General features: G+C 41.2%; 1 protein-coding gene across 1 annotated transcript in view; it reads right to left on the reverse strand.

Annotated features, from left to right (window-relative positions):
• Nucleotides 1–780: 780 nt before the first annotated feature.
• LOC309546347 (cryptochrome-1-like) overlaps nt 781–25,645 on the reverse strand; it is a 76,206-nt gene continuing 51,341 nt past the window's right edge. Inside the window, exons 9-11 of the mRNA XM_082245976.1 lie at nt 22,428–22,525; nt 11,736–11,846; nt 781–995 (exon numbers count right to left, since the gene is read on the reverse strand). Of these exons, the coding sequence (XP_082102102.1) occupies nt 823–995; nt 11,736–11,846; nt 22,428–22,525 (382 nt within the window). The 3' untranslated portion in view covers nt 781–822. The remainder of the gene's footprint in view (nt 996–11,735; nt 11,847–22,427; nt 22,526–25,645) is intronic.

Genomic DNA, 25,645 nt, shown 5'->3' on the forward strand with positions numbered 1-25,645 from the left:
ATGCAATGTTTATTTTTCAAAGGCACCAAGTTAAAGCATTTGGCTATCTGATAAAACCTAAAAAAAAAACCATTAGTAACTGCGCCTAAATCGCAATTTTATTTTAATCTAAGCCATTAATAACCCTCAGCAGAATGAGCACACGTCACACAGGTTCTGTAGGAGGGCACTAGGAGTGTACTTCCTGAAGCTTGTACTGTGTAATGTTTCTCCTTCCTACATTCAAACTTCCATTGAAATAATTGGTGGCTCTTAGAAGATTCCTAGTTTTGCTATTTCTGGGCACCATGCTTTCTCAGTGTGACAGGCATTGAAAAGGGTGTTTCCACGCTACCAGTGGTGTGTTTCAGAGTCACAGGTAAAAGACAGTGGGGTTGCTGTATTACTCAACAATGCTTGGGTGAAAAATAAAAAGGCATATTTGGCAGAAATTGTATCCCGTTTGTATAACCTTAGTTTTGACTGACCTGCATTTTTAATGGGTCAATACTTACATTTATATATTTTTGCGATATGCAAGGCCTTTTTAAAAGTAAAATAAGCATTCCAGAGGTGAGATATGACCCCTGCTACTCAGGATTGTCAAACCCCACTTTATATGAATTGATCATTTTTCATTTTAGTGTTTTTCAAAAGGAAAGTACAATTCATTTTTCATCAACAATTTCATTGTTTCTAAGTATATAGCTTTGTAAACCTATTTATGTGGTTTATGTTAGGAAAGTTACAGCTGGCTCCTGACATACAGTATAGGTCTTAGGTAATCAATAATGAAAACCATATTTGGCTTAGCTACTTCGCTGTTCATGTACATAGATTTGGTCAGCAGACTTTTAGCTCACAAGGTTCCACTGGTGACTTCAGATCATTTTGTCTTTTTACTTGCTTTTCCGACAAATCTTTAGGACATCTGCACCTTTTGCAGCTTTTTCCCAAGGAATGTGCTTCATTTTTAAAGTCTCTGATATTCATTTCCACAGGATCATCTGCAACATCTAAGAAACATGATTGAAAAAAAAGCTATATAAAGACAGTTCAAAACTTCTATACTTTTTAACAAATACCTGTGCTAATTTTATGGTGAGGTCAACATGGAGTGATTCAGAAAGACTGCAGCAGATAGAAATGTCCAATGAAATTAAGATCTGACTTCTACACAGTTTGCATCACTGCTTTTGCTTTGACCTAGGTTTTATATATATATATATATATATATATATATATATACATACACATGCATAGCTCATGCACTGTATATCTACACACTATCTTACTGTGTTTTAAAGCTCTTTATAAAGAAAAAACAATGGGTTTCTTAGTCTCTCTCCCTTCCATTGGAGCATCAATGTAAAAAATTGAAGAATCTGCACCCTTTAACCACTTGCCGACCGACTATTTACTTCCCCCTACAAGCAAAGTGACGTAAGGGTACGTCGCTCGCCCACGAGCCTGTAGTGGGCGAGCGCGTGCTGCCGGCGGCGCGCTCCCGCCCCTGCTCATTCCCTGCCTAGCATGCACGTGTGACCGGCGGCTCCGATGTCTGCCGGCCACTCGCTATCTCCCTCAGGAGAGGGAGGAAGACAGACGGATGATGTATACACAGCCGTCTGTCATTCTCCCTGAAGTGATCACAGAGGCTATGCGATCCTGCTATGTAAGATCATATGTCTCTGTGATTACTTCACTAGCCATGCCCCCTAACAGTTAGAATCACGCCCCTAGGGACACACTTAACCCCTTGATCACCAATAAAGTTAACCCCTTCCCTGCCAGTAGCATTTTTACAGTAACAGTGCAAAAAAAAAAAAATCGCAGATCGCCGCCATTACTAGTTAAAACAAAAAAACAATAAAAATGACATAAATCTTTCCCGTAGTTAGTAAACGCAATAACTTTTGCGCAAACAAATCAAAATATGCTTATTGCGATTTTTTTTACCAAAAATATGTAGCAGAAAACAAATTGGCCTAAAATGTTTTGATTTTTACATTTTTTTTGAGAATTTCATATAAAAAAAATGGGAAAAATATTGTTATTTTTTTCAAAATTGTCGATCATTTTTTTGTTTATAACGCAAAAAATAAAAATCGCAGAGGTGATCAAATACCACCAAAAGAAAGCTCTGTTTGTGGGAAAAAAGGAAGTCAATTTCATTTGAATACATCGTTGCACGACCGCGCAATTGTCCGTTAAAGTCACGCAGTGCCGAATCGCAAAATAGGGCCTGGTCTTTGAGCAGCCAAATCCTCTGGGGCTTAATTGGTCTTTACCCATGTCTTCCTCTGTTGGTGGGCAGACTGTAAACGTTGCAGAGCAAGGCACAATTAGGACCTAGCACCTTTTCCTGGGAGTCCAGGATGGGGGGGGGGGGGGGATCCTTCACCCTGGGCTCACAGGAAATGCATTTAATGACACTGGGCGCCATTCAATCTGGAATACGAGCGGCACTGGATCCACCAACACTTGAGTCTGTGGGGAACAGCACTGGTGTTAGGGTGATTAGAGCAGCTGAAGCTGCTATTTATTTTTAACTAATGTTGTGGACTACATTTTCATTTGCCCAATCTGCAGCTGGGCTTTAAAATGTATAAGTGAAATTACATTTTAATGAGAACTGTATCTCGGAATGTATCTTGGAATATACAACGTTTACTAGTTTTTTTCCGGCTCTTGCACATGCTAACAGCAAATACCCCTTACCATTTAACCATGGTATTCTTCCCATATTAAACAGATGTGCTATAGCCTGCAGCATGGCAAGTTATTAAAAAGTTTCCAGAATTTTGCCTGTTATTTTTTGCTTCTTTATTTACATATAAAAAATAATTTACAATTTAATCATCCATATTAGCTCTTAACATTTTTGCATGTTCTGATTTTTTTTTTTTTTTCACAATTTCCAATTATTGCTATTTAGATTGAGTTATAATGATCAAACTAATTTTCAGCAATCTCTTTATTTACTTAACCACTTGCCTACAGTGCACTTTCACCCCCTTCCTGCCCAGACCGATTTTCAGCTTTCAGCGCTCTCACACTTTGACTGAGAATTACTCAGTCATGCAACACTGTACCCATACAAAAATTGTGTCCTTTTTTTCACACAAATAGAGCTTTCTTTTGATGGTATTTGATCAATACTGGGTTTTTTATTTTTTGTGCTATAAATAAAAAAATACTGAAAATATCGTGAAAAAACGCATTTTTCTTTGTTTCTGTCATAAAATTTTGCAAATTAGTAATTTTTCTTCACAAATTTTGGCCAAAATTTATACTGCTACTTATCTTTGGTAAAAATAACCCAAGTAAGTGTATATTATTTGGTCTTTGTGAAAGTCATAGAGTCCACAAGCTATGGTGCGAATCATTGAAAATTGATCACACTTGATCACACCTGATGTACTGAAGGCCTATCTCAATTCTTGAGACACTAAAAAGTCAGGAAAGTACAAATACCCCCCCAAATGACCCCTTTTTGGAAAGTAGACATTCCAATGTATTTAATAAGGGGCATGGTGAGTTTTTTGAAGTTTGAAGTTTTTTTCAATAATGTGAAAGATAATGTTACGCCGAGTAATTAGATACCCAACATGTCATGCTTCAAAATTGTGCATGCTCACAGAATGGCGCCAAACATTGGTACTTAAAAATCTCCATAGGCAACATTTTAAAAATTTCTGCAGGTTACTAGCTTAGAGCTACAGAGGAGGTCTAGGGCTCAAATTATTGCTCTCGCTCTAACGATCGCGGCGATACCTCACATGTATGGTTTGAACACCGTTTACATATGTGGGCGGGACTTGCGTATGCGTTTGCTTCTGCGCGCGAGCTAACGGGGACAGGGCGCTTTAATTTTTTATTTTTTTTCCTATTTATTTTATTTATTATTTTTTTATTTTTACACAGTTTAAAAAAAAAATGTTTTGATCATTTTTATTCCTATTACAAGGAATGTAAACATCCCTTGTAATAGAAATAGGCATGACAGGTCCTCTTTATTGTGCGATCTGGGGTCAAAAAGACCTCACACCTCACAACTACACTAAAAAAGAAAAAAAAAAAATTGTTGAAAGAGGAAAAAAAAAAAAGAAAAAATAAAAGCGGCCCTTTAAACCGGTTGCTAGGCAACGTCTTTTGACGTAGCTCCGGTCCTCCAAGACCATAGAGTCGAGTGAGGGCCATCTTGCCCTCACTCGACTTCCTGTCTCTGAGGATCCGGGACCGGATAGTTTTCCCCGCTCCCGGCGGGTCCAGTAAGCTGGGAAAACGTCTGGGACGCGGCAGGAGGGGGGGGCACCTCTTCCCCTGCACCGTAAGGGTAATTCCGCGGTGAATCCGCCACTGGGACCACCCTTATCTGAAAGCCGACCGCCCGCCGTTTCAAAAAATAACGGGGTTATGGGGGCTATCTGCTGCCATAACCCCAGTATTTAGCTTTTAATGGCCGACGCATATAGTCGTTAGGCAGTCAGTAAGTGATTGCATGTATATGGCAAACAGGTGACGATGACTGATGGGGTGACAGGTGACGATGACTGATGGGGTGACAGGTGACGATGACTGATGGGGTGACAGGTGACGATGATTGATGAGGTGACAGGTGACGATGATTGATGAGGTGACAAGTGACGATGATTGATGGGGTGACAGATGACAATCACTGACGGGGTGACATGTGACGATGATTGATGGGGTGACAAGTGACGATCACTGATGGGGTGTCAAGTGACGATGATTGATGGGGTGACAAGTGACGATCACTGATGGGGTGACAAGTGACGATGATTGATAGGGTGACAGATGACGATGACTGATGGGGTGACAGGTGACGATGACTGATGGGGTGATAGGTGACGATGACTGATGGGGTGACAAGTGACGGGCGATGGTCACTGATGGGTGACAGGTGACGGGCGATGGTGCACGGCGGTACTGATGGCAGTCTCTGGTGACCGGTGAACTTTAGGCTACGTTCACATGTGAGCGTAGCGATCGCAGGCAGAATCACTGCGATTCTGCCCGCGATCCAGAAATCATTGCAAATCGCGGGGCGCCTGTGCGTTGCCTGTGATTTGCAATAGCACCCCAAACGCTGTGCGATGTTGCTGCGATTTCCGCCTGCCGAATCGAGGTAACATCACGCAAACAATGCATGACGCCCCAAAGAAACTCTTGTACATTTTTGGGCGTCATGCGATGTTTGCGCGATGTTACTGCGATTCGGCAGGCGGAAATGGCGGCAACATCGCACAGCGTTTGGGGTGCTATTGCAAAAAACGGGCAACGCACAAGCGTCCCGCAATTTGCAACGATTTCCGGATCGCGGGCAGAATCGCGGTGATTCTGCCCGCGATCGCTGCGCTCACATGGGAACGTTATGGGTGTCAATTTCTGGGCACTGATGAGGTGACTGTTGGGTGACATGTGACATTGGGGGGGGGGGGGCTGAGGACTGTGTGGGGGGACCTTTATTAGTGTGATTTTTACTTTTTCAGGTGTACAGAGCAGTAACTCACTATTTCTAGCTCTTCTCCCCTCATACTGGAAAATGTATGAGGGGAGAAGAGTTAGTAACAGTGAGTTACTGCTCTTTGTTTACATTTTGTGATCGGCTGTGAATAAATTCACAGCCGATCACATAGTAAACAGTCACTGTCAGTGACTGTTTACTACTGCCGGTGACAGCTGTGTTCCTACGGAACACAGTGCCACCGACATGACCGCGCTGCGCGCTCCCGATCGCGCATGCGCGGTCATCTCCCGGGAGCCTCCATTGTGATCGGCTGTGTCATTGGAACACAGCCGATCACGTGGGAAACAGCCACGCCCATTGGCTGTTTCCCCCCTGCCGGTGACGGGGGTGTCCCGGGGACACCCCGACACCGGCAGTGCAGGGCGGCGCGCATGCGATCGCGCGCCTGCCCTGTTTCCTGGGATCACGTCATATGACGTCTTCCCAGGATAATGGTCGCACCGCTCCGCCGTCAATTGACGGCGGGCGGGCGGCAAGTAGTTAAAATATTAATAATATTCAAAATCTATTAGTAGTAACATGCTTTTAATTCCACTTTTCTTAGAGAAAAGAAGAACATAGTTTATAGTGTAAAGCGTTTAATTGAATTAGGTGGCTACAGTGGGAATCTAGTACTAACAAATGTTTGGATAGGATATACGGTAGACACCTCAATCTCAAAGGAAATATTTGACATCTAGGGTAAACAAGTTAAATTCAAAGGGGACAGTGGGCTGAACTGAATGAAATCAATCTTTAATAACTAATTTACAATGCTTTTTCCCTACAGAAACATTTTTATGAAGTATTTAGCTGAAAACTTATGTGTACACTTTATCACTATGAAGAATGAGGCGTTATTCAGTTCAACTTCCTAAACTCATTAAGGGCTACAAAAAAGAAAGAAGGCCATATGCAGCCAAAGTTATATTGCTGATTGGTGGTGTCAACTTCCATCTCTTCATTTTAGCTATTAGTCACAGATAAAATGCTTCCACCACTGTCACTTTCATTATTCAAGTTTCTGTGTTTCAGTTTCTTCTCGATAAAAACCTGTGCCAAATGCCAATACTTTTTTCCTCTTTTTTTTTCTACTTTTTCCCCTCTTAAATACTTTATAAGCTAGTAATTCAAAGTATTGAGGCCAATCGATCAGCAAACAATCCAGACAACTACCATTTTAGAAGCACAGGTAAGTACTGGCAGTCTCTGTATTTCCTAGTAAATAAAAATATTGATTAATTTTCTAAAAGCTGATTAATCAGCTGTTTCAGACGTGTGTACAACTATAGTTGGGTGGTAATTAACATCTTTGGCATTGCAAATTCGCTTAAAACAAAATATGCTTATAACCACCTTAGACATCAACTATGAGCGATAAGTGGTGTTTTTTTCATATTGACATTAGGTGGGCTGTGGTATCAGTTGCTTTATTAAAGTTACCAGTGACCCCCTTTAAATGCATAGTATATGGTCTCCAAAGTACTTTCCACACTGGAGTAGAACTAACATAACTTACATGTATACTGTATATACCGTATAACATAAGAGATGCTAGAGTGGAGTAACCACATTTTAACACACAAAATTATCAATTAACCCTCTGTTCATTGTGTGAGTTAACCACATATCAGCACTATATATCCAAGAAAGTATTTGCAAAAGTAGTAGTGAGTGCCAGGAGATGGCCAGCTTGAACTTGCATTGCAATACTGTATATGAAAACCAAGCATTCCTGTTTTTTTGCAAATACTTGCTAGAAGTACAGTGGGTACGGAAAGTATTCAGACCCCCTTAAATTTTTCACTCTTTGTTATATTGCAGCCATTTGCTAAAATCATTTAAGTTCATTCTTCTTCCTCATGAATGTACACATAGCACCCCATACTGACAGAAAAACACAGAATTGTTGACATTGTTGCAGATTTATTAAAAAAGAAAAACTGAAATATCATATGGTCCTAAGTATTCAGACCCTTTGCTGTGACACTCATATATTTAACTCAGGTGCTTTCCATTTCTTCTGATCATCCTTGAGATGGTTCTACACCTTCATTTGAGTCCAGCTGTGTTTGATTATACTGATTGGACTTGATTAGGAAAGCCACACACCTGTCTATATAAGACCTTCCAGATCACAATGCATGTCAGAGCAAATGAGAATCATGAGGTCAAAGGAACTGCCTGAAGAGCTCAGAGACAGAATTGTGGCAAGGCACAGATCTGGCCAAGGTTACAAAAAGATTTCTGCTGCACTTAAGGTTCCTAAGAGCACAGTGGCCTCCATAATCCTCAAATGGAAGACGTTTGGGAGGACCAGAACCCTTCCTAGAGCTGGCCGTCCGGCCAAACTGAGCTATCGGGGGAGAAGAGCCTTGGTGAGAGAGGTAAAGAAGAACCCAAAGATCACTGTGGCTGAGCTCCAGAGATGCAGTCAGGAGATGGGAGAAAGTTGTAGAAAGTCAACCATCACTGCAGCCCTCCACCAGTCGGGGCTTTATGGCAGAGTGGCCCGACGGAAGCCTCTCCTCAGTGTAAGACACATGAAAGCCCGCATGGAGTTTGCTAAAAAACACCTGAAGGACTCCAAGATGGTGAGAAATAAGATTCTCTGGTCTGATGAGACCAAAATAGAACTTTTTGGCCTTAATTCTAAGCGGTATGTGTGGAGAAAACCAGGCACTGCTCATCACCTGTCCAATACAGTCCCAACAGTGAAGCATGGTGGTGGCAGCATCATGCTGTGGGGTGTTTTTCAGCTGCAGGGACAGGACGACTGGTTGCAATCGAGGGAAAGATGAATGCGGCCAAGTACAGGGATATCCTGGACAAAAACCTTCTCCAGAGTGCTCTGGACCTCAGACTGGGCCGAAGGTTTACCTTCCAACAAGACAATGACCCTAAGCACACAGCTATAATAACGAAGGAGTGGCTTCACAACAACTCCGTGACTGTTCTTGAATGGCCCAGCCAGAGCCCTGACTTAAACCCAATTGAGCATCTCTGGAGAGACCTAAAAATGGCTGTCCACCAACGTTTACCATCCAACCTGACAGAACTGAAGAGGATCTGCAAGGAGGAATGGCAGAGGATCCCCAAATCCAGGTGTGAAAGACTTGTTGCATCTTTCCCAAAAAGACTCCTGGCTGTAATAGATCAAAAGGGGGCTTCTACTAAATACTGAGCAAAGGGTCTGAATACTTAGGACCATGTGATATGTCTGTCAGTATGGGGTGCTATGTGTACATTCATGAGGAAGAAGAATGAACCTAAATGATTTTAGCAAATGGCTGCAATATAACAAAGAGTGAAAAATTTAAGGGGGTCTGAATACTTTCCGTACCCACTGTATATAAGGTGTATGGCAGTTTGCAGAGTGTAAATTGGAAATTGTGTCTCCACACTGAACTATTCAAGCATGATTAAACACACTACAGGGAGCATGCTGGGATCACAAGACTGATCCATTAACCACATCACCTCTGGAAGGTTTCATCCCTTTCTTGACCAGGCCACTTTTTGCGATATGGCATTGCGCTATTTTAACTGACTAAGATGACCTTGTACCCCAAAAAAAATGTATGTAATTTTTTTCCCACAAATAGAGCTTTCTTTTGGTGGTATTTGATCACCTCTGCCTTTTTTTATTTTCTTTGCGCTAGAGACAAAGAACGACAGATAATTTTACAAAAAAAAAAAAATCAATATTTTTTACTTTCTGCTCCAAAACACATCCAATAAAAAAAATGTAAAAAAATTGAATTTCTTCCATCAATTTAGGCTAATATGTATTCTACTATATATTAAACAATTCCCAATAAGCGTATATTGATTGGTTTGAAAAGTACAGTCAGGTCCATAAATATTGGGACATCGACACAATTCTAATCTTTTTAGCTCTATACACCACCACAATGGATTTGAAATGAAACAAACAAGATGTGCTTTAACTGCAGACTTTAATTTGAGGGTATTTACATCCAAATCAGGTAAAAAATGTAGGAATTACAACAGTTTGTATATGTGCCTCCCACTTATTAAGGGACCAAAAGTAATGGGACAATTGGCTGCTCAGCTGTTCCATGGCCAGGTGTTTGTTATTCCCTCATTATCCCATTTACAAGGAGCAGATAAAAGGTCCAGAGTTCATTTTAAGTGTGCTATTTGCATTTGGAATCTGTTGCTGCCAACTCTCAATATGAGATCCAAAGAGCTGTCACTATCAGTGAAGCGAGTCATCATTAGGCTGAAAAAACAAAACAAACCCATCAGAGAGATAGCAAAAACATTTGGTGTGGCCAAATCAACTGTTTGGAACATCCTTAAAAAGAAAGAACGCACCGGTGAGCTCAGCAACACCAAAAGACCCGGAAAACCACGGAAAACAACTGTGGTGGATGACCGAAGAATTCTTTCCCTGGTGAAGAAAACACCATTCACAACAGTTGGCCAGATCAAGAACACTCTCCAGGAGGTAGGTGTATGTGTGTCAAAGTCAACAATCAAGAGGAGACTTCACCAGAGTCAATACAGAGGGTTCACCACAAGATGTAAACCGTTGGTGAGCCTAAAAAACAGGAAGGCCAGATTAGAGTTTGCCAAACAACATCTAAAAAAGCCTTCACAGTTCTGGAACAACATCCTATGGACAGATGAGACCAAGATCAACTTGTACCAGAGTGATAGGAAGAGAAGAGTACGGAGAAGGAAAGTAACTGCTCATGATCCAAAGCATACCACCTCATCAGTGAAGCATGGTGGTGGTAGTGTCATGGCGTGGGCATGTATGGCTGCCAATGGAACTGGTTCTCTTGTATTTATTGATGATGTGACTGCTGACAAAAGCAGCTGGATGAATTCTGAAGTTTTTTGGGCAATATTATCTACTCATATTCAGCCAAATGCTTCAGAAATCATTGGACGGCGCTTCACAGTGCAGATGGACAATGACCCGAAGCATAATTCGAAAGCAACCAAAGAGTTTTCTAAGGGAAAGAAGTGGAATGTTATACAATGGCCAAGTCAATCACCTGACCTGAATCCGATTGAGCATGCATTTCACTTGCTGAAGACAAAACTTAAGGGAAAATGCCCCAAGAACAAGCAGGAACTTAAGACAGTTGCAGTAGAGGCCTGGCAAAGCATCACCAGGGATGAAACCGAGCGTCTGGTGATGTCTATGCGTTCCAGACTTCAGGCTGTAATTGACTGCAAAGGATTTGCAACCAAGTATTAAAAAGTGAAAGTTTGATTTATGATTGTTAATCTGTCCCATTACTTTTGGTCCCTTATAAAGTGGGAGGCACATATACAAACTGTTGTAATTCCTACACCATTCACCTGATTTGGATGTAAATACCCTCAAATTAAAGCTGTAAGTCTGCAGTTAACGCACCTTTTGTTTGTTTCATTTCAAATCCATTGTGGTGGTGTATAAAGCCAAAAAGATTAGAATTGTGTTGATGTCCCAATATTTATGGACCTGACTGTATATAGCATCTACAAACTATGGGATATTTATACAAAGTACTTAATTTTTTAACTAGTAATGGTGGCGATCGGCGACTTATAGCGAGACTGCGATATTGCGGTGGACAATTTGGACACCCAACTGACACTTTTTTGGGGACCAGTGATATTATTACAGTGATCAGTGCTAAAAATGTGCACTGTCACTGTACTAATGACAATGGCAGGGAAGGGGTTAACATCAGGGGCGATCAAAGGGTTAACTGTGTGCCTAGCTGGTGTTTCAGTGTAGTGGGGGGAGGTGCTTTTACAAGTGGAAGACATGGATCAGTGTTTCTGCTTTACTGTACTGCTTTTCTGTACTGACATAATGACAATTTGCCCTGTTTACATACAGGCAGACTGGCATTCTGTCAGTGTACCGAACAATCAGTGGGTCCCAGCGGACAACAGGTCAGCGGGATCGGCTGATTAGCTCCCGCTGTGAAGAATCACAGCAGGAGCAAGCCGCCGTCGGTGCAGACTCACGTCCCAAAAACCCGGAAGTGCAGAACCACATATTAGAATGTGAATGTGATTCTGCACAGCGTGGCTGCCCTGTAGCAGTAAGTCTGCTATAGGGCAGTCGGCAAGTGGTTAACATCACCTGGCAGGGCAGGGGAGGAGGGTTTACTCTTCAAACAATAAAGTTTAAAATAAAAGTTCCCCTAAGTAAGACATTTGAGAAAAATGTCAGGAACACAAATAACATTACCTTTGGTTAGCTGTGCTGTTTTTTGCTGCTCTTCCCGGACCACTTTCATTAACTGCATGTTATGTTCACTAACGACTTTGTGATCTACCATAGGGAGCGGATAATCTTTACCTAGAAGAAACAAAAACATATTTATTAAGAGAAAAGCCATGAAAAGGAACCTATAAGGACAGAAATATGGAAACTGTCATTGCTGCCTTGTTTTTTTAAATCATAAGCATAAGGACTGTCCCTGTTATCCTTGCTTCATTACTTGGTGAGACATTGGGGTTGATTTACTTAAGGCAAATATGCTGATCACTTTGCAAGGGAAGATGAACTTGAATTTTCCCCAGAGCTTATTGAATGTGGTAAAGTTTCACTTTGCAAAGAATATCCAATTAAGTGCAAGGAAAAAAACAAAACAAAAAATAAACAAAATAGTATTTTTGCTTGCACGTGATTGGATGATGGAAGTCACCTCAATCACTAAGCTCTGGGAAAAAGTCCCTTGCACAGTTTAACTTCACTTGCAAGGTGAACAGCCTAATTGCATTTCAATTTTTATATTTGAAATGGAATTTTGGATAGTATAGTTAACAGTTGGAGAATAAGGACACAGTGACATGCTTACCCCTAACACATGTAATCAGATAATATAGATAGCATCTGTATTCTTCACCTACAGCAGCCCCCTTTCCCATAAGGCAAGTAGGCCTACCAGTACTTGGTTGCCCCCAGGTCTTATACACAATGCTATAGTGCCAGCCTACCAAAGAGGGGCAGGCACAAAATGAGCAAAGCAAACAGGTACTTGCAGTTGGCATACACGCAGAGTGGTTGAATGACAGTCCAGGTACAAGACAGGCAAGGTTCAGAGTAGTCAGGGTTCAATCCATAGTCAAAAGCCAGGTAGAGTTCAGAGAATAGTCTATACCCAATCAGAGGTCATAAACAGGGAAATCTAATCAACAGAGCAGACAAACAGGGGGCTTGGAGCATGTGTTACAAACACAATATCACAAGCATGAGACTACAGGCATGGCTGGCTTAGATCAGGTTTGGTCTCCACACAGAGATTAGCCACATCAATCACCTTGCGGGTGGACAGACAGACAGGGAGAATGTATTACAACCAAAATCAGGATGCTGAAATGAAACCAGCAGCTGTTAAGGAGCAGGAGCGTTACATGATTCTGACATTACCCTCCTTCTGAGGAGGGGCACCTGGACCCTTTAATGAATACTGAACATTGGGATCCAGACCACCAGGCTGGGCAATGGTCAGGGGATCAGCAAGGTCATGTTGGTTAGCAGTCAGAGAGTCTATGGAGCAAAACTGGACAGTAGACAGAGAACCAGTAATGTCAGGCTGGATAGCAGATGACATGTCACTGGAGTCAAGCTGGATGCAGAGTGACTTGAAGAAAAGGTTGAAGACCCCACCTGGCCAAATGAGGCAGTCTATCCAAAGGTTGGATGGAACTTCTTAGATAGGTTTGGGCAGAGGTAGTTGCAGTAGGGTGAGCCAAGGTTAATGAAAGTCCTGAATATGGAGAAGCAGGAGGCTCAATTGGCATGGGCTGGACCAGAATAACTGGTGCAGAGACACACTGGACCACATCGGCAGGTGTAGAGACAGACTGGACTGCATTGGCAGGTGTAGAGGCAGCAGAACCTAAGGACAAGTTAGCATGGATGTGCATCTAAGGGCGTTTAGGGGCAGGCAAAAGTAGGGGTAATCCAGAGAGTTTGACTTTGAGGACTTAAGAACGAGCACAGGTATTGCAAGCTTTTACATAGGACCAGAAGTTCTTATGGAGAAAGGGCCACCAAAACCCACAAGAAACCAAAGAAAATTTTTTAGCAGTCACTGGGTGCTTGGCTGTGTTAGCGTCATGTGCTACTGAAAGCACTTAAAGTTTAAGATGGAGGAGAAAAAAAACACCTTTCCGAGGGGTAGATTGGGTGGAGTGAGCCTTTAAAATAGAGTCCAAAAGGTCAGGGCAAAGGCACCCCATTACTTGTTTTGGAAATAAGATATTGAGAAACTTGGAGAAAGTTTCCAAACAGGGCTCAAAACTGTGAGATAGCGGGTAGGTTTAGCCTCTAGGAGGAAAAAATTCAGACTGAAACAATTGGCAGGAGAGGACCTAATCTCCCCTGTAGCCAAATCTATGAGCGGGTTATGAAGTTTAAGCTATGGATAACCTAAGATAGTGGATAAGCAGGAGATGTAATAAAGTAGAAGTTGATTGTCTCCCTATAAAATTTTCCAATGGTCACAGCAATAGGTACAGTGCACAAAGTGACCAGTCCCACTGACAAGGGAGAGTTACCAATAGCCAAGATTGAAAAGGGTTTGTGCACCTTAGTCAAGGGAATCCGTAGACTGTGTGCTAGGTCTCTATCAATGACATTGCTAGTGGCACCAGAATCTATGAAAGCAGAGAGGTGATGAGAAAACATGGAAGAACTAGGTTGCACAAGGACAAATAGTCTAAAGAAGCAGACCCCACCGTACTAGACTCTTGGTGTTTCCTGGCCTATTAAGGCAGCTGGCAACAAAGTGGCTATGGTTTCCACAGTATAAGCAGAGTCTCTGGTATCTTCCTCTAGCCTTTTCCCCAGAGGAGAAATGAGTAGTGCAAATTTGCCTGGGCTCCTCCTGGAGTGGTTGAGAGGAACCAGAAAGGACTGATGGGGAATTAGCAGGCAGAGTGAGGGGGCAAGGGAACAAACCTCTCTGCATGCCTCTCCCATAAATGCCTGTATATACAGATGGCTACTTGCATGGGTTCATTCAACGACTTTGGTTTAGGGTAGTGTACTAAGAAGTCTTTAATGGAGTCTGATAAGCCTAACCTGAACTGGCTTCTTAGAGCTGGGTCATTCCATCCCGAGTCAGGTTTCCAGTGGTGGAAATCAGAACAGTATTGTTCAGTGGTGCATTTACCCTATGACATGACCTAAGGTTAGTTTAAGCTGAGTGGGTATGGTCAGGATCATTATAGAGTAAACCTAGGGCCTTTAAAAATGCTTTGATTAACTCTCAGTCTGGATCAACTGGGGAGAGTAAAAGTCTAAGAGTGGGGGTCTCCTTGCAACTAATAATCAGGTAAACCCGCTGTGCTTCAGAACCAGAGGAGAGTGGCTTAAGCTTATAAGTATAGTATACAATGTTTTTTAAAGTTGGAAAACATATGGGGGTCACCAGAAAAATGATCATGCGGATTAAACTTGTGCCCTTGTTCTTGTGTTACTGCTGGGGGGAGTATACATGCACAGACAGTTCCTGAACTTGGACACAGTTTGAAAAATTCCTCAGCAAATAAGGGAGCCTGTGTGGAGTCCATCTTCACAGAAATCATTTCTTGTTAAAGGCTTGTGATAATATCAGGCTTTACCCTAACACAGGTGGTCAGACACTATAGCTAGCTTTTGTGTTCTTTAAGTATAGCAGCCCCCTTTCCCATAAGGCAAGCAGGCCTACCGGTACTCAGTTGCCCCCAAGTCTTATACACAATGCTATAGTGCCTAGCTACCTGGCTACCACACCGGGGCAGGTGTGAACTGAGCAAAGCAAAAAGGTACTTGCAGTTGGCAGACAGGCAGAGTGGTTCAATGACAGTCCAGGTACAAGGCAGGCAAAGTTCTGAGTAGTCAGTGTCCACTCCATAGTCAAAAGGCAGGCAGATTTCAGAGAATAGTCAATATTCGATCTGAGGTCATAAACAGGGAAATCCAATCAGCAGAACAGATAAACAGAGAGCTTGGAGAACGTATTACAAATGCAATAACACAAGCATGAGACTGCAGGCTTGGCTGGCTTAAATTAGTTTTGGTCTCCACCCAGAGACTAGCCACATTAATCACCTTGCGGGTGGACAGAAAGACAGGGAGAGTGTATCACAGCCAAAACCAGAATGCCGTAATGAGACCAGCAGCTGTGATAGAGCAGGAGTGTTACACACTCCTGACACACAGACACTTACCTTTCTCACAATTTAGACAAAACGTTATATAAAGATATAGGCTCACTCTTCTAAGCTGTTATTTCACTTTATGTCTCTCAGTTCACTCAAGTTTTTTCCAAACTAGCACTTAAAGCGGAGCTCCAGTCACCTCCTGATCTCGCGCCTGCGCACTGTGTTCCCGCCCCATTGTTATGGCAACCTGTCAATCAACATAGAAAACACAGGAGAATGCTAACATACCACACTGCTTATATCCCAGGAGCCAACGGATGGCAGGATATGACGTACCTCGCTGCCGCAAGGTACAACGGAAATGGAGATTTATATTTATTCTACAGCTAATATGCTTTGATTGCGATCAGCAACATTGGGGGACGAAGATCAAAAATAAGGTGGAACTCCGCTTTAATTATTATTTGCAGGGCTTGCTTTTCTACACTCCACAGATCCCCACAGTTTAAATCATTATATTTATGGTGGTTCTTTAAAAAAAAAAAAAAGCAGCAATACATCTGTGTTGACATTTGGACTAGTGGGACACGCTTAAAATAATTTCATATAGAACAAACAACTTTTTGGCTTTGTATAGAGCAGAAAATGGTCAGAACCACGGTCGGTTTTTTTTTTGCTGTCCCACTGGATAGATTTCCCCTCTCTTCCTGTCCTGAAGACATATCAGCAAAAGCAGAAGAAATATCTTTAATGGGAGAGGAAATCCTCCTGAGATTTTTGTTAAACAGACAGGTATCCACATTGGAACATTTCTCCTCAAACACCTGTTATTGTGACAACTGCAAAAAAATTGGATTTGAATTTGGATTTGGATTTTCTGTTCAGGTAACAATGGTCACCAAGACCAATAAAGAAGACAATTTTACAGGGGTTCGAACTAGGGATAGATTGATTATCGGCAAGGCAGATATATCGGTGGCCGATATTAATTTTCCCCGATATATCGTTATCGGCCCGGAACTGGCCGATAGTGCCGATATTTTTGTGACGTCATTCTGCCTTCTTAAGCTACCTCCCTCGCCTTGGACAGCTTCGTCTGGAGTCGGGACTAGTCTCGCGGGAGTGTATCACAGCCATACACCCACCCACATCAGCACCGTGCCAGCCAGCCACCCACATCCAAAGGTCCTGTACCAGCCAGCCACAGGCACTGTACCAGTGAGCCAGCCAGCCACAGGCCCTGTACCTGCCAGCCACAGACACTCTACCAGCCAGCCACCCACAGCCCCTGTACCTGCCAGCCAGCCACCCACAGCCCCTGTGCCAGCCAGCCACAGGGTGCCAGACAGCCACCCACCACAGGTTGCCAGACAGCCATCCACCCACCACAGGGTGCCAGACAGCCAGCAACCCACAGACAGGGTTCTAGACAGCCAGCCACCCACAGGCCCTGTACCAGCCAGCCGTAGGCACTGTACCTGACAGCCGCCCACAGACTCTGTACCAGCCAGCCACCCACAGCCCCTGTGCCAGCCAGCCACCTACCACAGGGTGCCAGCCAGCCACCTACCACAGGGTGCCAGCCAGCCACCCACCACAGGGTGCCATTCAGCCACCCACCACAGGGTGCCAGCAAGCAAGCCATTAAGCATTAAACAAAACTTAACATGTTCAGTACCAGATTTGTGGCAAAAATTGTCTTTATCTTTCAAAACTTTAAATGTACAAAATATTGGCCCATATCGGCCGATACCGATACGCTGTGACCAAAATATCGATATCGGTATCGACCCTGGAAAAAAACATATCGGGCTATCCCTAGTTCGAACCTTTCCCACTAACTTACAAATGAAGGTTTTACCTACAGATACATAATATTGTATGTAGGAATTTAATATTGAATAACTTTTTTTACCATCTGTGTCACATTGACAAAATTTTCCAATACTTCCTGTCTTGTAGACAAAACAAGAGACAAGAGGAAAGCTCTCGTAAGTAAGGGAAATTCTCCTAAACATCACCATCATAGCAAAACATCCTCACTTGAAGATTTCCTCAATTCCTGTTCATGTGACAACTCAAAATTTTAGATTTTTGCTCACTTTCACTGCAAGATGAACACACAGGTGCTGTTTTGACAATTACATTCTAGTAAAGTGTTAACTTTCTTGCAGTTTTGTTTTTAAGCCCACATCCATTCCTGTATCCTTTACTGTTTGCCTGAGGCCCATCCTCATAGCGTTATTTTTCCCCAGAAATCAATTACAACAATTAAAATATGATGACATCAGCAGCTGGCAAATGATTTAAACCGGGAAACAAAATGCTCCAGGACAGGAAAATCCAACAGATATATCCCTCTAGAGAACATATGCAGAAATAAGGATTATAGTAACAAAAGCCGCACAGGATCTATTTGTGCCCTTAGACATACGATCTAAAGAAGCATTATCTTCTTTTTTGCTGACATAGCACACTTTCAGCATTATATAAAATCATGACAGTGAATTTTAATGACAATATATCTCAACTCACACATTTCTTGGCTAACTTTGCAGTTATTGAGGTAACCTGGAGGTGGTTAAACATTAGCACTAGCTTTTATCTTCTCTCTGAGTTAATTAATGATTTGATAAAGCTTTCCATAAACTTAACTTTGTTCATATGGAATAGTGATAATAAAGCAGTGAGAAGTTTAATCAGGTCAGTGGGCATTGAAAAGGTTTGTAAATCCCAATCATCAATCTTGTGCATAGATCTTACAACATACTGTATCTTCTTCCATTACTCCTGCAGAAAGGTATACTTGCCCATATGTTTATGATCCAACCTCTATAAAGTTCTATAAGGTTGCAAAGCATAAGTAGAGTGACAGCATTTTGCATAGTGCAAAATTTTCGTCCTGTGCCTAAACAACGACCTTCCTTTGATATTTGGACTATTAGTGAACAATGGTGGTGTGCACCTTCTCCCTCTTGGATGCCCGCTTTGGTACCTTCATCATTCACCCATCAGCTTAGAAATCAGCAAACCCCACTATACTGCAAGCAAAATATCAAATTCCACATTACATGCTGCAAATCAGTATAAAGACAGAGTTCTTTCATATACAGTAGTTGCCTAAACTTCACTAAAGCATGTGTACAACAAGAACTATATTGAACAAGAGCAAGCATCAAGAGCCAAGGAGCACATATAGATGAACCACCGTATGCTTGGTCAAGTGGCTTAAATCTTTGTTGAGTTTTTCCTAAAGTTTTTTCTACACTCTGCTGGAGGATGCGCTGTCATTGATGGTAGAGAGTGACAGGCAGTTGAACTGTTTGCTGCTACAGTTTTTTACAACTGCATGGAATAAATATGACATGCATTATATTATTATTTATGGCTAACACTAGATGGGAACCCACCATGAACATTAGAGTCCACAGCAATGGGATCCTAGACACCATCTTCTATATTCTTTGGTCTGGATAACAAGACTACATTTTTTGCAAAAAAAAAGGGGACTGGTGGGGAGTGGTTTATATTAGTGTGCAATGTCACAAATGGAGCAAAGTGGTCTACACATCAACGTCTTTAAAAACATAAGAGCAAAAAGTTGAAGACAAATGGGACAGGTTAAATATAGACTGATAATGCAGAGTGCAAATATAGTGTATCTAAAACAAACCAATAAGGCAGGGATGTCAAACTCAATTTCATTAAGGGCCGCATCAGCATTATGGTTGCCCTCAAAGAGCCAAACTATATAAATTTATTCAGGCTTTGCTTCTCAAAATAGGTGCAGGAATTCAACCATGCCCCAAACCCCTACCGCTCCAAAATGCATTGAATGGTGGATGCAGCCAAGTTTCATCAACAGTGGGAGGATATTAATGGGGCAATAAATACCAGGAGTGTGTTATGTGCAGAGTTCAGAGATGGGTTATGTACAGAGCGCAGAGTTCAGGGGTGCGCTAGGTGCTGTGTTCAAGGATGCCCCAGGTGCAAAGTTCAGGGGTGCGCTAGGTGCAGAGTTCAGGGGCCCAATGTGTACAGAGTGCAGAGCCTTGGGTGCGAGGGCCAGATGAAATAGCCTGGTGGGCCAGATTCAGCCCGCGGGCCTTGTGTTTAGCACATGTGTAGTAAGGTATTAAGCTGGCCATACATGGATAGAAAATTGTTTAAAAACACTAGTTTTTGATAAAGATCTGTCAAACGACTGTGTGTTAACATCATCACTGCATTGAATTGCTTTCCACATATTATTAATCATTAACAACATAAATGGTATATTTTTTGTCGATCAATGATCAATGCACATGCACTGTACATTTTTTCAAACTATATACGATTTCCCTACTAATGTTTAGAAAATCGCTTGATTACGCAACAAAATTCTAACATGACAGATCTTTCTTTTGGCATAAAACTTTGCATTATCGAGAATCGAAATGCGCCCACTAACGTTTCCAAAGTCGAAGGATTAAGCTTATTGAACGCTTTTTTTTAACTATTTTCTATCCATGTATGGCAAGCCTTAGGGAGAATTGTTAATAAGAGACAACAACAGAGTTAAATCCAGTTAAATCCAAAATTTGTTTTTAAATTTTAGATTGTTAAGGGAAGAGTTTAAACCGCTGTCAGTCTTTAAGCTTAGTTTGTCTCCTTACAGAGATTCCCCTTCACTTCTTCTCCTGTAGACTGAATAGGAAGTGACAGGGAAATCGAGAGTTTGAAGATCTCTCCTCTATTCCTGTTCTGGTCAATTCAAAATGTTGTGGTTTCTGACTAGTGTGCGTTGCTGCAGATTTCCCAGAGTGGTCTACACATGATTTCAATAAAAACTTAAGAATGAAAGATTGGATAAAGGTAAAAATAGAAATGAAGGTAAATAGAATAACACAGAGTGAAGTCCAAATACAAAGTAGAAAAGGCAACAAGTCAGGGAGAAAATTTATAAGAGAACACAGTTTGAAGCTATATCTGAAGCTAAATTTTTTTTTTTGTTCTAGTTTTGGATAGAGTAGAGTTCCCCTCTAATCCTGTTCTGGTGGCAACTCAAAATTTTAAGCTTTACCCTCCCAGTGACACTGGTGGTCAGAACAATTATCTTTAGTTATACTTTAGGTGACTATATTTTACAGCATGATAAACGGACATGACCATAGGCAGTTTATATCTGCTGATCATGGAACTTCTAGAACCCCTGAAGGAAATCTGCATTGACAGTGATATGTAGGCACCAAATACTGACCTCCTTTTGAAAATAATGTCATGCTAAACCCATGCCTTCAGTTATTATACTGGAGCAAGTAGGAGTTAAGTGTAGTCAGAGCTCCTTCATGGCCTTGACTCAAAATGTTCAAACCACAGGATAATTTTGATAGCCAGGCAACCAGTATTTTTAACCTGACACCAGAAAAAGTAGTTTCCATGTTTTTATTATATATTTTTTTCCCTTTTCAAATAAGCTGCCATTCAGAATTAAAACTGTACTAGAAATTGGAGTGTTGGGGTAAGAAATTCAGAATCTAGCTAGCCCACTGAGTATAAAGTTACACTATTAAAAAAAGCAACATTTTTAAAATTGATGCTTCAAGAATCGATGTAAGCACCGAGAATGAGACTGTTTACAATGTTTCTGCCTTACTGCTATGCTTTATGTTATAAAAATGTGTCAAAACCAGTCTTTTTCAACCAGGGTGCCTGGAGGTTCATTCAGGGGTGCCTTGCCAAAATGTCAAAAAATCACCCAAAAATTGTAAACAAGCCAGCGTGTGGATGAAGGCTGCCTTTTTTGTTACATTACGCCACAGGTTTTTTATGCACCATTACAACCTTCTAGCTGCTGGCATTCTAACGACCAGGGAGAAGAGAAACTGAGGGAGAAGAGAAACATTGAAATACTAGTCAGTACCAGTTTGCAAAAGTGTATTTGCTTTGGAAGAATACATTACCTCTAATGTTGGGTGTCCTACTTGGACTTGTGGATGTGGCTGCATTATGTAAAATTGTTAGAATAGCTTTTACATTTTAGAATGGGGTGCTTTGAGACAGTCTATCATTTTTAGAGGGTGCCTCGAGATTGTTCACAATTTTTAACAGGTGCATTGACTGAAAAATGGTTGAGAAACACTGGTCTAAATCAAAGAACCGAAATGTAATATATTACAGCTTACCAGTCCTTATATTTGATGACTTCATTCGTTTTCATGTTCTAGGCTTTTATTTCCATCCTACCAGTAAGAAACTGCCTTTCCTAGGGTGACACACTCACTCACTGCACTGCATCTATGGAAGAGCAATTCTGTCACCCTCGGACAGGAGTACAGAACACCTCTATCTCTCCCTCAAACATATCTAACAAAACAATTTCAAAAGTATGTTTACCAAACCAAAAGGGACAGAATAGGAGAGGATAATGGTTGGAGTTTACCCTCCCATTTAGCATATAAGGAGTTTCAACCACAGAACTTTAGTTATGAGTCTGTAGTGTGGCTTGTTTAAACCCTTGCAAGAAGGAAAGGATTGTTTTAACAAAAATGGAGATACACTTTATATTAGAACACCCTTTATAATTTTACCAGTACATCCTCGAACGGCATAAAGAGTATTTTCTATTCCCTTGCCCCACGGTCTTCGCTGATTGGGTCAGGTCACGAAGGAGTTACAAATACATCACGTTTTTCACTATCAAGACTGAAAAGCAATACATGTACTTTACTCCAAGCTTCAAGGATTTACACTTTCCTTGCTTGGCAGTATTTAAATCTCACTAAATATTATTTCTTTTTTTTACCAATAATGCAGCGAGCTTGCTTCTGAATATCGTCAGGTGCTGTCCATGGTTCGTAGATGTATTTTGCAGGGAAGTCTTTTAATATAGGCAAGTATTTTCTAAATGCAGATACATTGACAACAGTCAGAAAATTCATACTTTTACCAATAATGTCCGTAAACTCAAATTGGAGTGTTGGGGTAAGAAATTCAGAATCTAGCTAGCCCACTGAGTATAAAGTTCCACTATTACAAAAAGCAACATTTTTATAATTGATACTTCAAGAATCAATGTAATTACCAGAGAATGAGACTGTTTACAATGTTTCTGCCTTACTGCTATGCTTTATGTTATAAAAATGTGTCAAAACCAGCCTTTTTCTACCAGGGTGCCCAAGAACCCTGAGATGCCTTAAGGTTTATTCAGGGGTATCTTGCCAAAATGCATAAAAATTGCCCAAGAATTGTATATCGCAAAAAAAAAAATACCCCTATTGGTGGGAATTTATAGGCACTTAATTGGAACATATACACAAATATCGTTTTCAAAATGTTTATTAGAAAATTTAATACAAAAAGTTAAAAAGTTGGCAAGCTGTGTAATACATCACATTTGACAGATGTGGAACCCAGGACCCAGGAGCCCAGGAAAGTGGCAGTCCTGTTGTGTGTCCAGCTTTCACAAAAAATATAGGTCCTTCAACTTCCTGTGTTCCCGGGAAATGAGCAAGAGAGTCTCTTGCTCATTTGCCGGGAACACAGGAAGGTGAAGGACCTATATTTTTTGTGAAAGCTGGGCACACAACAGGACTGCCACTTTCCTGGGTTCCAGCTGCCCCCACCCAGCCCCCTCTCTATGGCTGGTCAGCACACAATACCAAAGCTATATATCTGAGACCCTGTTCAGTCCCAAAGTCCTAGTCATCATCTGCTAAATGATATCCCTGATGTTCGGCTGAAGCACCCTGATTATTTGTTTTTAATATTTGTGGCAAACCAATTGTTCAAAATCACCACAGTGGATTATACCACTCTCTAATGGCACCCCTGAAGAAGGAGTATTACTGACACTCTGAAACGCGTCGGGTACTTACCCTGGGGCCATGTGGTCACTATCCATCTGTCAAATGTGATGTATTACACAGCTTGCCAACTTTTTAACTTGTTGTATTAAATTTTCTAATAAACATTTTGAAAACGATATTTGTGTATATGTTACAATTAAGTGCCTATAAAGTCCCACCCATAGGGGTATTTCTTTCTTTCTTTTTTTTTGCTATATATTTGGGATGTGGCACTTTTGGGAATATACAACATGAGCACAATTTGCAAGAATTGTATATCAGCCGGCGTGTGGATGAAGGCTGCCTTTTTTGTTACACTAAGTCACTGCTTGTTTTGTGCACCATTACAACCTTCGAGCTGCTGGCATCCTAACAACCAATGGCCCAGTGTTGGAGTCATATTAGCTGAGTGATGGAGAAAACTTAGGGAGAAGGGAAACATTGGAATAGTCAGTACCAGTTTGCAAAAGTGTATTTGCTTTGGAAGAATATATAACCTCTAATGTTGGGTATCCTACCTGAACTTGTGGATGTTACTGCATTATGTAAAACTATTAGAATAGCTTTTACATTTTAGAATGGGGTGCCTTGAGACAGTCTATCATTTTTAAAGGGTGCCTCGAGATTGTTCGTAATTTTTAACAGGTGCATTGACTGAAAAATGGTTGAGAAACACTGATCTAAACCAAAGAACTGAAATGTAATATATTACAGCTTACCAGTCCTTATATTTGATGACTTCATTTGTTTTCATGTTCCAGGTTTTTATTTCCACCTGGTGATCCTGCCAATAAGACACTACCTTTCCTAGGGTGACACACTCACTGCACTGCATCTACGAAAGAGCTATTCTGTCACCCTGGGACAGAAATATAGAACACCTCTTACTCTACCTCAAACAAATCAATCAAAAACTGGTTCAAAAATATGTTTACCAAACCAAAAGGGGCAAAATAGGAGAGGTTTATGGTTGGAGTTTACCCTCCCACTTAGCATATAAGGAGTTTCAACCACAGAACATTAGTTATGGGTCTGTACTGTTGCTTGTTTAAATCCTTGCAAGAAGGAAATAATTGTTTCAACAAAAATGGAGATACACTTTAAATTAGAACATCCTTTATAATTTTACCAGTACATCACCAAAAGGCGTAAAGAGTATTTTCTATCCCCTTGCCCCACGGTCTTCGCTGGTTGGGTCAGGTCATGCAGGAGTTACAAATACATCATGTTTTTCACTATCAAGACTGAAAAGCAATACATGCACTTTACTCCTAGCTTCAAGAATTTACACATTCCTTGCCTGGCAGTAGTTAAATCTCACTAAATATTGTTTTTTTTTTTTACCAATAATGCAGTGAGCTTGCTTCTGAATATCGTCAGGTGCTGTCCATGGTTCGTAGATGTATTTTGCTGGGAAGTCTTTTAATATAGGCAAGTATTTTCTAAATGCAGATACATTGACAACAGTCAGAAAATTCATACTTTTAACAATAATTTCCTTAAAATCAAATTAAATCTGTATTTAAAGTGGAACACCAGGGTGCTTGCAATATTCAAACAGTTAGAGATTAAGAGTGAGGATTAGTGCTACAGAAGTCCTCAAGATTAAAAAGATTTTTTTTTTTTTAACTTTCTCTATGTGGATGAGGGAAAGGACGCTTCGCCATGAATGTGCTACAATGGAACATTCAGTGACTCATGAATTAAGGTGGAACTAAAGTCCACTGTAAAAACCATAATGTTTCAAAATGCACAGCATATTTTCACATTATGGTAGTGTGAAAATACCTGGGAAAGCCATAATATCCTTCACTGCTCTGTCACTGCCACTGACATCTTTACCCAGCCTTCTTCCGGTTCCATTTTTTTGAGCATCTTGATTGACCATTCCAGGATAATATAATCCCAATGCATGCACATGGGACGTACTTTGTCCTAGTACCCAAGGAATGCAGACTGGAAATTTCCTGGCAGGAAAATAGGGAGCTTTTTTTGCAGAAGAGATATTGATATCCAAACTATCTTCTGCTTTAAATGCCTGCCAGCAATATCTGTACCCTTAGTGTGTAATTACATGCAGAGGGCTGAATTCGAAAAGTTTTAAAGTATAACTAAAGGGAAACTTTTTTTTTAGTTTTGGATAAAGTCAAGAGGAATTAGAACACCTGTCGGGTTT

The sequence above is a fragment of the Pelophylax lessonae genome, assembly GCF_965119305.1.
Source record: "Pelophylax lessonae genome assembly, chromosome: 2".
Classification (NCBI taxonomy): Eukaryota; Metazoa; Chordata; class Amphibia; order Anura; family Ranidae; genus Pelophylax; species Pelophylax lessonae.